The sequence below is a fragment of the Empidonax traillii genome, unplaced genomic scaffold (genome assembly GCF_003031625.1).
Source record: "Empidonax traillii isolate 1590-97213 ecotype Southwest subspecies unplaced genomic scaffold, ASM303162v1 scaffold284:size1552100, whole genome shotgun sequence".
NCBI classification, from domain to species: Eukaryota; Metazoa; Chordata; class Aves; order Passeriformes; family Tyrannidae; genus Empidonax; species Empidonax traillii.
Window position 1 is genome coordinate 1,160,950 of NW_020955477.1, and position 12,322 is coordinate 1,173,271.

At 46.8% G+C, this 12,322-nt stretch overlaps 1 protein-coding gene across 7 annotated transcripts in view; it reads left to right on the forward strand.

The window, feature by feature from the left end:
* Positions 1–487: 487 nt before the first annotated feature.
* Positions 488–12,322, forward strand: part of IKZF2 (IKAROS family zinc finger 2) — a 106,831-nt gene continuing 94,996 nt past the window's right edge. For 6 of the 7 annotated variants that reach the window (XM_027890328.1, XM_027890333.1, XM_027890331.1 and 3 more), the window contains exons 1-3: positions 488–798; positions 3,550–3,598; positions 4,321–4,425. In XM_027890328.1, the coding sequence (XP_027746129.1) occupies positions 3,565–3,598; positions 4,321–4,425 (139 nt within the window). In that variant the 5' untranslated portion in view covers positions 488–798; positions 3,550–3,564. Of the gene's footprint in view, positions 799–2,229; positions 2,266–3,549; positions 3,599–4,320; positions 4,426–12,322 lie in introns of all 7 variants that reach the window. The other variant, XM_027890329.1, reaches the window with a different exon arrangement.

Genomic DNA, 12,322 nt, shown 5'->3' on the forward strand with positions numbered 1-12,322 from the left:
GGCGGCGGCCGCACTTGTCCTGTAATCGATTGCCGAGCGCGCTGAGCGGCCTCTCGCCGGCTGCGGGCACCCGCCCCCCGCCGGGCTGCGGGAGCCCCGGGCGGGAACGGGAATGTGTGTGGGGCGGCCGCGCGTGGGACGGCGGGGGGGGGGGTGAGGGACCGAGTGTGAGGAGAGAGGGACCGAGTGGGGGGGGGGGGGGGGGGGGGGGGGGGGGGGGGGGGGGGGGGGGGGGGGGGGGGGAGGGAGTGATGAGTGAGTGAGGGACCAAGTGTGAGGGAGAGTGGGTGTGCGAGGGAGGGAGCGTGCAAATCTGTGTCCGTGTGAGGGAGGAGGTGTGAGAGAAAGAGCGTGTGTGTGTGAGACGGAGTGTGTGAGGGAGGGAGGGTGTGTGGGTGCGTGTGCCTGTGGGAGGGAAGGAGGAAGGGAGGGAGTGCGCGTGTGTGTGTGTGAGGGAGGGAGTGAATGAGCGTGTGTGTGTGTGAGGGAGGCAGTGAATGAGCGTGTGTGTGTCTGTGTGTGTGAGGGAGGGAGGCAGGGAGGGAGCGCGGCCGCCGCCGCCGCCGCCGCCGGATCGGTTTCTCGGGGTTTGACCAGCTGTCCCAGGCTAACCCTCTGCTCTCTGAAGATGGAGGAAGTAAAAACAGGATTACCCTTAGCTACGGCTCCTCCGCCGCCTTAGTCCCCCCACAGCCAACTGCCGTGCACAAACACACCTCCACTGGGCAGAGGGAGCCGACACTAATAAACACACAAACAAAAGGGGGATGGAACTGACTCACTGCCTGCGCGGCTGAGGTAAATCTGCGCCTGGCTTCTTATTATTTCTTTCTTTTTCTGTTTTATGTTTGTTTTTTTTTTTCCCCTTCCTCCCCTCCTCTCCCTCCCCAGTCCCCCTTTCCCCGGCGGGAGGAGGGACAGCTCCGTCCGGTGCCGGGGGGACGCGGGGCTCGGTCCGTCCGTGCGGGTCTGTGTGTGCGGAGGGTCCCCGAGCCGAGCGCGGCTGTGCAGCATCCCCGCGGGCGCCGATGACTTGTTGCTGGTAGCCCAGAAAATAAAAAATAATTTTAAATAATCCCCACAAAGACCAGACGAGGCTGGGGCCGGAGCCTTGGCGGGTCTCGCCGGTCCGTTACCCAGCCCGGCCCCGCTGCCATTTCCCTCAGCACCCGCCGCCACCTGCGCGCCCCCGGGGGGCTGCGGCCTGCGGCGGGGGGAAGGGGGAAAGGGAATGGAATGACAAGCGAGGCAGGACTTCCATGACTTTGACAGGCTGTGGCAGGGGTGGGGAGCGGCAGGGATGAGACGCGGAGCCCGGCGTCGCCCAGGGCCGGAGCGGCGCTCCGGGGAAGTTGGCCCGGCTCTGGTGCGCGGGCTGTGAGTGCGCCCGCCGGGCCCCCCTCGCCCCATCCTGCCCCGCATCCCCTCCCCGCATCCTCTCACCCCATCCCGCCTCGCATCCCCTTCGCTCCCCCCGATCCCTTGCCTATCCGTAAGGAACCGGTGGATCAAGTTTTCCTCTCTCCCTCTCTCTCTCTCTTTCTCCCCCTCTCTCTCCGCGCTGGTTAATCGCATTGCTGTAGCAGCGGCTGACCTCCCTCCCTCTCCCTCTCTCTCTCTTTTTTTTTTTTCTTTTTTTTTTTTTTTTTTTTTTTTTTTTTTTTTTTTTTTTTTCTTTTTTTTCCCCGTTCTTCATCTTCCTTCAAAGTATGTGCCATTCCTGAGCGAGTTTCCCCGCCGGCTCATCCCGGGGCTTCCCGGCTCCCCGGCTCCGCATGCCCCACCTGTAAGTGCCGGGGGCGGGTTTCTCTCCCCTATCCCTTTCTCCCTCCCCGTCTCTCTCTCTCCCCCCGCTCCTCCCGCCTATAAAAAAAAAGTATTTTTCTTAAACTTTCTCCATCTTTCTGTGTCTTCAGCTCGAGCAAAACTCTCTCCCTCCATTCGTTGTGGAGAGGGAGGTTTAGCAGCTGGGATTTGCCATCACCAGCCTAAAAAATGGTGACCAAACTTTTTCTTTTCCCCCTCCTTTTCCTTCTCCTCTCCCCCTTGAAGAAGTTAAGAAAAAAAAAATTAAAATCAGGCCGTGTTTTAACTTCGGTTATGGATGTTTCTGTGTTTCTTTTTGTCTTCCTTTCTCTTCCTCCTCCCTTCCTCCCCTTTCTTTCCTTCCACTTCATTGGCTGGGATGATCTTTCCCTGTTGCTTCTGATGTTTCTTTCTTTTTCTCAGTGTGTGCCTGCCTACCTGGACTAGGGGGAAGATAAGGTAATTTTGAAGGGCTTGAGGAAGTGGCTTACCTGTTCTGAAAACTTCTGGGGGTTTTTGAGATTTCTTTTTAAGAGTCATGAAAATCAGTAATTGAAGAGAGTTTGGTAGCAGCTGGGCAGGTTGAAATTTAAGTGTTATGTGCTGAATGCCTTGGGAATTTGATCTGCTTTATACCAAAGAAGAGCACAGAGAAAAGTATTTATTTATTGGGGAAAGGCGGGGAGCAGGGGGGAAGGAAAGAGGGCTAAGGGAGGGGGAGGGAAGTGGTTTTGGAGACAAGAAGTGAAGCTGCCTGTTTTCCAGTAAGTAATGGAGAAATTCCAGGAGCCAGGGCTAAATATACTTGGCGATCAATACAGAAATGGCTCATTGTGAATAATTTAGCTGCCTGGTGCAGTGAGAGTTTTGAAACTAAAGGCAAAAAAGAGGCCGTGGAGGGAGAGAGGAAATAAAATTCTCCTCTGGTCATGTCAGATTCTTAACTTTTCCGCTTAAAAGAACATAGTTATGATTATTGATCCCTCTCTTATTTCCCCCCCCCCCACACACAATATATATCAAATGATAGCTAGGGGGTGTCATTCTATACAGTTACTTGGGTTTCGGGAAAGTAATAGCTTGTTCTGTGTCAGCAAAGTGCTTCCAGAAACTTTAAGATTGCTTCACACCACAAAATGTACGATCTGGGATTTTTAAGTGGGATGTTTGGCCCTGTGCTGTGGTAGATAAATAGGGTTGGAATGAACAGGTGTGTGTACAGGTGTGTGTGTGAGCACAGAGGTGTGAGACAAAGAGCTGGAACAACTCTGGTGAAGGGGAAGAGACACTAGGAGGGTTTATTTTGTTTTGATCAGGATGGAGTCTCTGGTAGTGTGTGTGAAAAGAGCAATTGTTAAAGGTATCCATCTCCTCAAAGTCTGTTCTGGCTGCAAGAGCAGATAAAGAGTTACCATCCCAGCTTGAACAAAACAAGTGGAAAGTCAGAGAAAAAACTCTCAAATCAGGCAAAAACGTGAGTGGGGCACAGAGAGAGAGGAATGGTCAGATCAGGATGATCCCAGTGCCACCTGCCCAAGAGGCAGCTGCATTTCTTTACTCACATAATTTACAGGAAGAGTTCAGTGATTTGCAAACGAGCACATGCAGTGCACTTGTGTGTTTCTCTAGGCAGTGGTTGCAACAGCAGTAAAATGGGCAACTACTTAGGGCTTTAAGTAAGTTTAATCATTTAATGGTTGATACTGACAGGAGTCTCTGAGGGTGTACTTTTCTGCCTTGCAGCACTGCACTTTGACTATGGAAGCAGAGGCTGCTGATGGATATATAACATGTAAGTAGTCATTTCATTTGATTATTCTGAATTACTTTTCTTTTCCCACTATCCTTTCTATAATGCAGCCACCTGAAACTTTACGTTCCTGGTGTATGGTCTTTGCATTGACACTGAATTAATGGCATTTAAATATAAGTATGACTGAGAAATGCATGGGGATGGGTGCACAGGTTTAAATGTTTGCTGAGGGTACATGGACTTAGCAAATGAGAGAGTTTGTCTTCAGAAATTCAAATTGCAGCCAAAACCTTTTTATGCCTTTCCCTATGCATTTCTCTTGTTTTCTTTGTGGGGGTTTCTGTAAGTGCTTTGTTTGACTGTCAGTTAACCCCGAGCTTTGGGGGGAAGGTCTGTGTGGTGAAGCGCTGTTCCAGTCTTCCCCTGCCCAGCCTGGATTGTCCGTGCCTGCTAATGGCAAAGGAATCCTAACTTACTTGAAACCAAGCAGCTGGGGCAAAGTTTGTCACAGGTGTGTGTGTGTGTGTGTGTGTGTGTGTGTGAAAGACTGGTGACGGTGGGTTTGAGGGGGCTCTTAAAATCAGTCAAATGCTTGTTTGTGTCCGGTGGGAGCCCAGATTTTACAGGCTCTGGAAGACCCCACCAGTAAAGAAGGGAAGGGCAGGGGTGAAGGGAGCGAACGGGCTGTGGTCCTTGATCTTTGTGCAGCTCTGCTGAAGAAGGGGATGGAAACTCACGGGGAACTCGCTTTGTGCACACAGGTGACAATGACTATTCTCCTGAAAGGGAGCACTGCGGCATGGCCATTGACCTCACCTCCAGCACTCCCAATGGCCAGCACACCTCCCCCTGTCACATGGCAAGCAGTAAGTCTCCTCTTAAGCCTGTTTCTCTCTAGCAGAGGGTTGGGTTGGTCTGGTCCTCCGGGTCCTCGGCTTGCTTCTTAACCACTGCTGTAGACATTGCTAATAACAGAGGAGGACAGGGGACTTTTGTTGGGCTTTTTTTTCTTTAGTTGTTTTTGTTTGGGGTTTGTTTGTTTGTTTGTTTTTTGGTTTTTTCTTGTTCATGCTGGTGTCTCATCTAAACATGAACGGAATTACTAGCCTGAACTATCCTAAGGTGGCATTTGAGAGCTGGTCCTTACCTGTTCCAGGTAGGAAAACGCTAGGCTTGACACATGCTGGTTTGTTTCCTCAGGTTTTGAAATCCAAATGGAAGTTGGTATTATTATTATTACTCACTCTGCTTCCTGAAACAGCTTGAAGTAGCTTTATTTGAAAACAAACACATTTTATTTACAAAAAAACCCTTCACTCTGGCAAAAGTATAAAGTTAAAATATCTGGGTTTGATAGCAGGTTGTATTTTACTGTTCCTTACGGTAACTTCAGCATCCTATTCATTACTTCAGCTGTGCCTTGGCAAGTCCAGAAGTGGCTGGGATAATTGGGAGTTTATGGTGCTTGGTCGCTGACTCTGACAAACTGAAAGGATTTTGGTTTAGGATGTCGGGGGGAAACTGAGAAAATGTAGAGTTTTGGGAGTCCACTGAGAGTGTCAAGCGCTGATAATATTTCTGTAATTATTCTCATGCTGTCTGTTGGAGGTGGATAAATGTAGTTTACACACATTTCATAAAAGCAGCTTTCTCTGTTTTCTGTGTGTGAGTGCTGTAGGTTATTTTACAGTGTTACATCAAGATATTTACCTTACTGTAACCTCTCTACTTATGTTCAAGAAACAATGTAACATGCTTTGCTTTCAACATAGTTAATTTTCTTTCAGGTTTGTGTGTGCTGTAGATACATGTTTATCTTTTTAAACAGAATATTTGTATAACACCCCACCAAAAACTGTAGAGGGGGATAAAAAAGAGAGCTTTTAGGGTTGCTTGCTTGAAAATACACAGTGTATTGACTTCAGAGCCGTTCTGATTGCGAAAAAGATGTTACTTTCCTTTAAGAAATCTTTCCTCCTGCAAATTATGAGTAAAACACAGTTTTATGAGCCTTTAAAAATGAGGGTTATTATGAAATCTCCCAATTATATACATGTTGCTGGAGAAGATGATTGGTAACACTGTGGACTGAACTTTATACGACAACTGCCCATAATTCAGCATCTTTAGACAATTCCAATTGTACTGCATTGGGAGTCTGATATACTTTATTATGTTGTAAAACTTTTACTACTCGCTTTCTTCATTTTCTTTGTTTCCCTTTTATTAATGGGAAGGCTTCACTGGAAGGGAAAAATCTCCATGTTTTAAATCTTCTTTATAATGTGGACTAAAAATCAGAGTCAAATTAGAGAATAAAAAGATCTGGGATGAAGTAATGCAAAAATTCTTTACCACATTGAATATTTTCATGTTCATTGTGTTAACATTTTCAATGGGTTTTAAGCTTTGTTAGTTCTTGCAACACACGTGTATCTGCAGCCTTGGGGAATATCTTGTCTTCTTAGAGGTGTTTTTTTGGTCTCTCATAGGTGTCTCAAATGCTTTCATCACTGCTGCTCTGTGTTAAGCATGTGCTGCTGTTGAAAAATTAAGGGCTCTGCCCGACTTTCCCAAGCCGAGCAAAACTCGAGCTTCTTAAATTTGTTGTAATTTATTTACTCTTTGCAGGCTTAAGAACGTTGTTCCGAGAGGCGGTTTGTGCTGCCTTAAACATGGAAGGTATTGATCAGAGGTTGTCGGCTTTCGTGGCAGCTGTTGTGTTGGTTCATTTAAGGTTTTTGGCCAAATCTTGAATCTGGCATGTGTAGGCTAAATCTCCAGGCTGTGCTTTAGAGCTTCCCACCTGTTTTGCGGGGCATGGGAAATCCTTTTAAAGGTTTGGTAACCTTTTTTTTTAAGGAGTGGTGGGGATGGAATAGCTGTTTGAAATATTTTGTATGAATTTAGTAGCTCCACATGGATTGACCCATCATCCCTTGTTTTAAGTGGAGGAAGTGGCAGTGTTGTATTTCGGTGTGGTTTGATGTCCGGTGGGGCGCTGGAGACTGAGCGATGTTGGATGCAGTTATAGTGAAGCCCAGAGCTTATCATTCTGGCTGGGTAGGGCTTTCCTAAGGGAGGAGGTGGTATGGGGGCATCAGACACCAAATTCCAAAAATTTCCCTCCTGGTTTCGTTGCTCATCACCCCCGGAAATGAATACCCCTCTTTGGCTGTGTGCTCTGGATGTGCACCTGCAAGGCAGAGATCTAAGTTTTCGCCTTTGTTCTCACGTTCTATTAAATTGTTTTGAACCACAGCTCTTAATTTAGTCTTAATTTGTGTCTGACTCAAAAGGAGAAACACCATGAGAAGGAAATTTCTTGGATCTGCACCGAAATGACTGAGTAGTGCTCTCCCAGCAACAGCAAAATTATGTGCTGGGTAAAGAGTTTTTTTAGTTCATTAGCCCCTGGCAATCTGTGTTACTGGTTCTGTCTGGGCTACTGATGTTTTCAGGTTCGATTCCAAAAGGTTTTGGGTTAAAAGTTTTGGCTACTGCATCCTTTAACCTATTATCATTTTCAAGTATCTAGATGGTATCTGTAGGTTATGGATGGGGCTGACGCTCAATTTTCCTTGTGAATGAGGTGATCCTGAAAGATGAATCACGCTAAATCACCTGTCATAGCTAACTGATGATCTTACATATACCTGCCTTTAGCAGAGCACTGTGTGTTGGCAGATGCTCTTTTCTATAACACTCTGTTGTAGTTTTACGTAAGCAAAGATTTCAAATACATGTAAATAGTCAAATCTAATAGGCTGATAGATCATCTCACTTTTCTCTATAGCTAAAGACAAATGAGTGTGATACCTGCCGAGCACAGACGATGTATTTACATAGCCCCAAATCTGGAAGTCCAGGTTTTCTTCTTATCTTCTGCAGGAAAACTCTTCCAAAGGCTGACACCCAGAGCTGGGCATCAAAGGCCGGCTCAATTAACTTTGTGTTGGTACCAGAGGGGTTCCCTGCACGGCCCCAAGCCCTCCTGCAGACCCCACCGAGTTCAAGGGACTCGGTCTTGTTGCCTTCAGTGAGCGTTAAACTGGGCTATAAGTGATCAGAAACCTCCGAATGGGAGCTGGCCTGCTAATTAAAGGCTAATGGGGAATCCTTATAAAAGAGGCTTTAAAAAGGAATAATACCCAGTCACTTCCTCATAATACCACACTGAGTTCTCACTGCAGTTATTAGAGATATTTTTTTTTTTCCCCCTGTAGGTTAAAATGGACCTAGAGAAATGTCTGCTTTAGAGACTGCAGGGGCACAGTCATTCAATTAGCTGACTCAATCAATTCTTTGTATGGGATGAAGGATACTTCTCTAAGATCACTTGCCTGGTATCATATGGAAAATAGTAGCAGCAGCTATTAGCATCTGACAGTCAGTGACAGAGGCAATTTCCCCTTAAATTAGAGACTTGACAGTGGGTGTCCCAGTTAACTTTCTTATCTTTCCTTTCATACACAAAAGGAGCCCTTAAATGAAACAGAGTCAGAACAAGCGTAAATATCAAACCCAACATCTGATGTTTGAAACTGATTAAAATTGTGGTACCCTTTCAAGAGGTGTTTATAGTAGTTTGAAGTGTTACTAAGTTATGAGAATTAATTTATTAAGAAAATGAGCCATGTTGGCTGACTCTGTTGAAGAAAATAATGAGGGGACTGCATTTTCTCTGTGGTGGGGAACAATCGCCTCTGTCTGACAAGATGGCTAATTGGGACAACACTGTTAAGTGTAAATGATTTCAGCAGCAATATTTAAAGTGAACTTGGGCAAGGTTTTATTATAATGTAACCAGTACTATGTTCCCAGTGATCAGGGTGGGCTACCAGTTGCACTGGTTTTTTTGTAACATCAAAGCCCCAAATCTTCTTCATTACTCTCATTTTTCAACTGTGAATTGTCACACAACCCCTGTTTTGTCACAATGAGGTTGCTCCTAGGAGAAAGTTCTCTGAATTTCCGTGTACCTTAGCTGTATCAGCGCATCTGTAGTGACAAAGAGACGTAAGTGTGGAGCCTACCTTTTGGAATGAAACTGTGTAAAGTTAGAGATTGTCCCATGCCTCAGCCCCATGGCAAAAAAGCCTTACCATCACCAGAGTCCCCTGCCCAGGCACGTGAGGCTGGGCCTTACACTGGGATTCTTTTTGGCTCAGCATGTGTTGTGGGGTTTTTTTTGTAGGATGAGGTGGTGAAGGCTGAACCTCTGCAGGAGGCTTTTCTTTAGGGAGGGTGGTTGAAGCTGGTTGGACTGGGCTGCAGAGGGGGACTGAATTAGTGCTTTGAGGCAGTCACTCCCCTGACACGTGCACTGGGGCATGAAGAATTCTGTCTCCAAAACTTCTGTGCTCTGAACTAGGGATTTAGGTCTCCAGTTGTTCCAAATCTCTTGGAAAGTGTGAAACATGGCATATGGTGCTAAAAATTCCGACCAGATTACCTCGAGATGCTGAGGGTCTCCTCTCCTCAGCAGCTTTAAGGAGTAGGGTAGGCAGCATCTCTTGGTCTGGGTATCTTTGATCCTGCCTCAGTGCAGGGAGGTGGACTTTTGACAGTCTCTTGAGATGTCCTTTGGTCTTCTGTGTCTGACTTTGCAACCTTGACAGTTTGTTTAGAGAGCTCAGCTGTGGAATTGCACGATGATGCCCAAAACAGATGTACCTGTGGTTTTTCAGATTGAAGGACAGTGAAGATGGACTTTGCCAAGATGAGCTCAGATGTGAGGGATGAGCTCAGTAAAGTCTGGCAGGGAACTGTAAGTAGTGAGGTCCTTTGTCACTCACAAGAGCACTGTCTTTGTTTCAGTCTTTTATCCTTAGACTCCCTGAGAATTTCCAGGGCAATAATAGTCATCAAAGTTTTAGCCAATGGATTTAGCTTTCTTGAAGTTTAAGGATGAAAGTTAAAAGGTAATAATCGGGCTTTAAACAGGAACAGAGGTTTTTGTCCACGCCTAAGAAACCAAAGCTCTGCAGAGTAGTGTTACACTGTTTCTTGAGGGGAAAAAAAAAAAAAAAGCCAAACAGAAAAACGGGTTACCTGGAAATTGAACGCTCCTGGGATGTACCTTGAATTGTTATAGCTCTGATTTTTCACACTGGTTGAAATCATGAACTAGTTCCTCTGATACAAACTGTGTGTAAATGAACACCAAGTAGTCACTGAAACTAGTAGATGTTTGAGTAACTACTGTCTGCAGCTCACTCTGCATGGGTGAAGGGCTCCCCTATGTATTTATCTTCTGTCACAGTCCTGGCATTCCCGATGGAGTCAGATACTCGGCTGCAAAAACATTCCTCCCTCTCAGTGAGTGTTATAATGAGGGTGGAGTGAAATGATCAGTTAATCTCATTAAATAGGTTTTTATTCATTCTGATGGAAGTCTCATGAGAGGTCATCTGCCAGGGCTTTGTTGCAGTACACACCTTTCTTTGGGAGCTTCTGTTATTCTCTTGGACTGTCAGGTTCAGTTAACTTTCCCTGGTACACACCCTGTTACAACACTCAGTGTTCTTGCTAGCTCGGTAGTCAGCAAGTTTTCAGTGTTTGCTTCTGGAATTTCAGTTCCTTTTCAGACATGCCAATGAAAAGAGCAATCCTCATTTTCCATGAAACACGACACTTTTGATAGCAGCTGGACGACAAGATACCCATTGGAGAGAGTTCTCCCTCTCTCCCTCTTTCGGGAAGGTCCTGTTGAAATCGATGGGTATTTTCTCCTGGGAAATCAAGGCTTGTCTCCAGTTCCTGTGGGCCACAGTCTCTGTCTAATCCTCCAGCCAAGGGCCACTTTGCGGGACTAAGTTTTACAGGCAGAAATGCAGCTGCCTGTGCCACCTTTGTGCAGTACTGAGGGAGAGCAGTGCTCACCCTCTTTGCAGTGCCAAGAGGACACCTTGAAAAACTGATGCGATTCTAACTGGGAGGAAAAGGCATACCTCCTTCTCCTGCTTTTTCTTCAGTAATAATCCTAGTGAATGAAATTCCTTGGGGAATCCACCTTGAGGCAGGTCTGTAGAAAATTTAAGAGAAGGCTGAACCACTGTAGTAACAAGACCTGTTGCCAGCCCAGGTGAGCAGACTGTGCGTGTTGTCCCTTGCCTGAAGCAGTGGATGCTTGTTTAGAGTCTGGGCAGCTGACTGCTTATCCCAAAGGAAGCAAGCAGAGCTAGGATCATCACTGAGAAGCCATGACCATGACAGCTATGGCTCTGCAGTGGGTGACCAGAGGCCCAGTCCACCTCCCAAGTCTTGTCATTGTAGGGGAGTCCCTTCATGTTTCTGTGCTTCTTTTTTCCCCCCTTCTTTTTGTTTCTGAGTCACAGAGGCCGGAGATCACTTAGGATGGAGGCTTGGATGGTACCTGTTAGCCTTTGTCAAAAGTAGGAATTTTTTTTGGAATATCTACTTTGCTTAGGGTTTATTTTACCGTTCATTTTTGCAGCCCCACAGTGAGATGCATTCGCAAGTTCCTTAATACCAGTGCAGCTCATTTCCTGTCCCACGCAGGAGTAACTGCAGTGGTCCTAAAGCACCCTGCTCTGGTGTGATTACATCAGAGCAACCACAGGATTTTAACTCTTCCCATATGGCCGAGGGTTACCAGGTCTGTGTGTGGACAAACCCCTATTCACATTGCCCAGCAAAATGTGCCCTTGATCTGCAGCCAGGTCTATATTACCGGCTTCAGCTGGCACTGCTGTGTCTGCCTGTGGCTTTGAAGAGCTGTAATCCCTCCCAGGCAGAGAGATGCTGGCAGAAGCTCCTGCTCTGAGCAGAGCCCTGGCTGGCAGGGTCACCTGCAAGTGCTGTTACAGGTGTTACATTGGAAAGTACTGTAAAACAGCAGGCACTGTTCCTGGAAAAGCATGGGGTTGATTGATCCCCCTCATTCCTGTGCTGGTAGCTCATGTCAACTTCTGTGAACTAGAATATCTTCTTTGTTTGTTTGGGGTTTTTTCGTTTCATTTTTGTTTATTTATAGTTTGTTTTACTGACTTTTGCTTTCTCCCTACCTCGTATTTTTGCTGTCCAGTTTTGGGGTTTATTCTTGAAATGCTGTGTGGCCAAGGCTTAGCACCACAGAGGTGGTGGGCTCTGTGTGCGTGGTATCAGCTCCTTTAGCCCATGATTGCTCTGTGTTTGTCCTGTCCAGAGAGGTCACTTCCCTTTGGTGAAGCTGAGCCTGGTGGTCAGAACCCTGTGTCCTCTCAGGGATGGGAGATAGGCCCTAGGGCTAAACACGCTCCCAGCCCCTGTGTGGAGGATGTGAATATCTGCACCTGCCAGCTGATATTGAATAAAAAAGACAACAGAGTTCAAGTGCATCATCTCCTGCACAGGTAGGAGCCCCTCTTAGAAGACTGTGGGTTTTACACAAGGCAGGAGCCAAGGAATCTGATTCACTCCAGACCTGTCTCTGCTCTCCCCACCATGGTTTCATGTTACCTGGAGAAGCTGCACAGACTGGTTTTCTCCAGCCCCTTTTTCTGCCGTGGAATTGGTACCACCTGTGATGGTGTTCTGGGCACAGGTGTAGTCACTGCAGTAGGAGAGAGAAAGGGAAGGTTTGTGGAGGTATTACAGTCCTTTCGCTGTTTGTGGCTTGGAGAAGGCCCTTGTGGGACTCAGCTACTGTCCACCCTGAAACTTAATGCAGTGGGGATGGAAGACCCAGCCACATCTTGGTGCTGCTGTTTCCAGGCCCTTTGTCCCGGGGATGGGAAGTCTGAAGCATTTTTTGAAGAA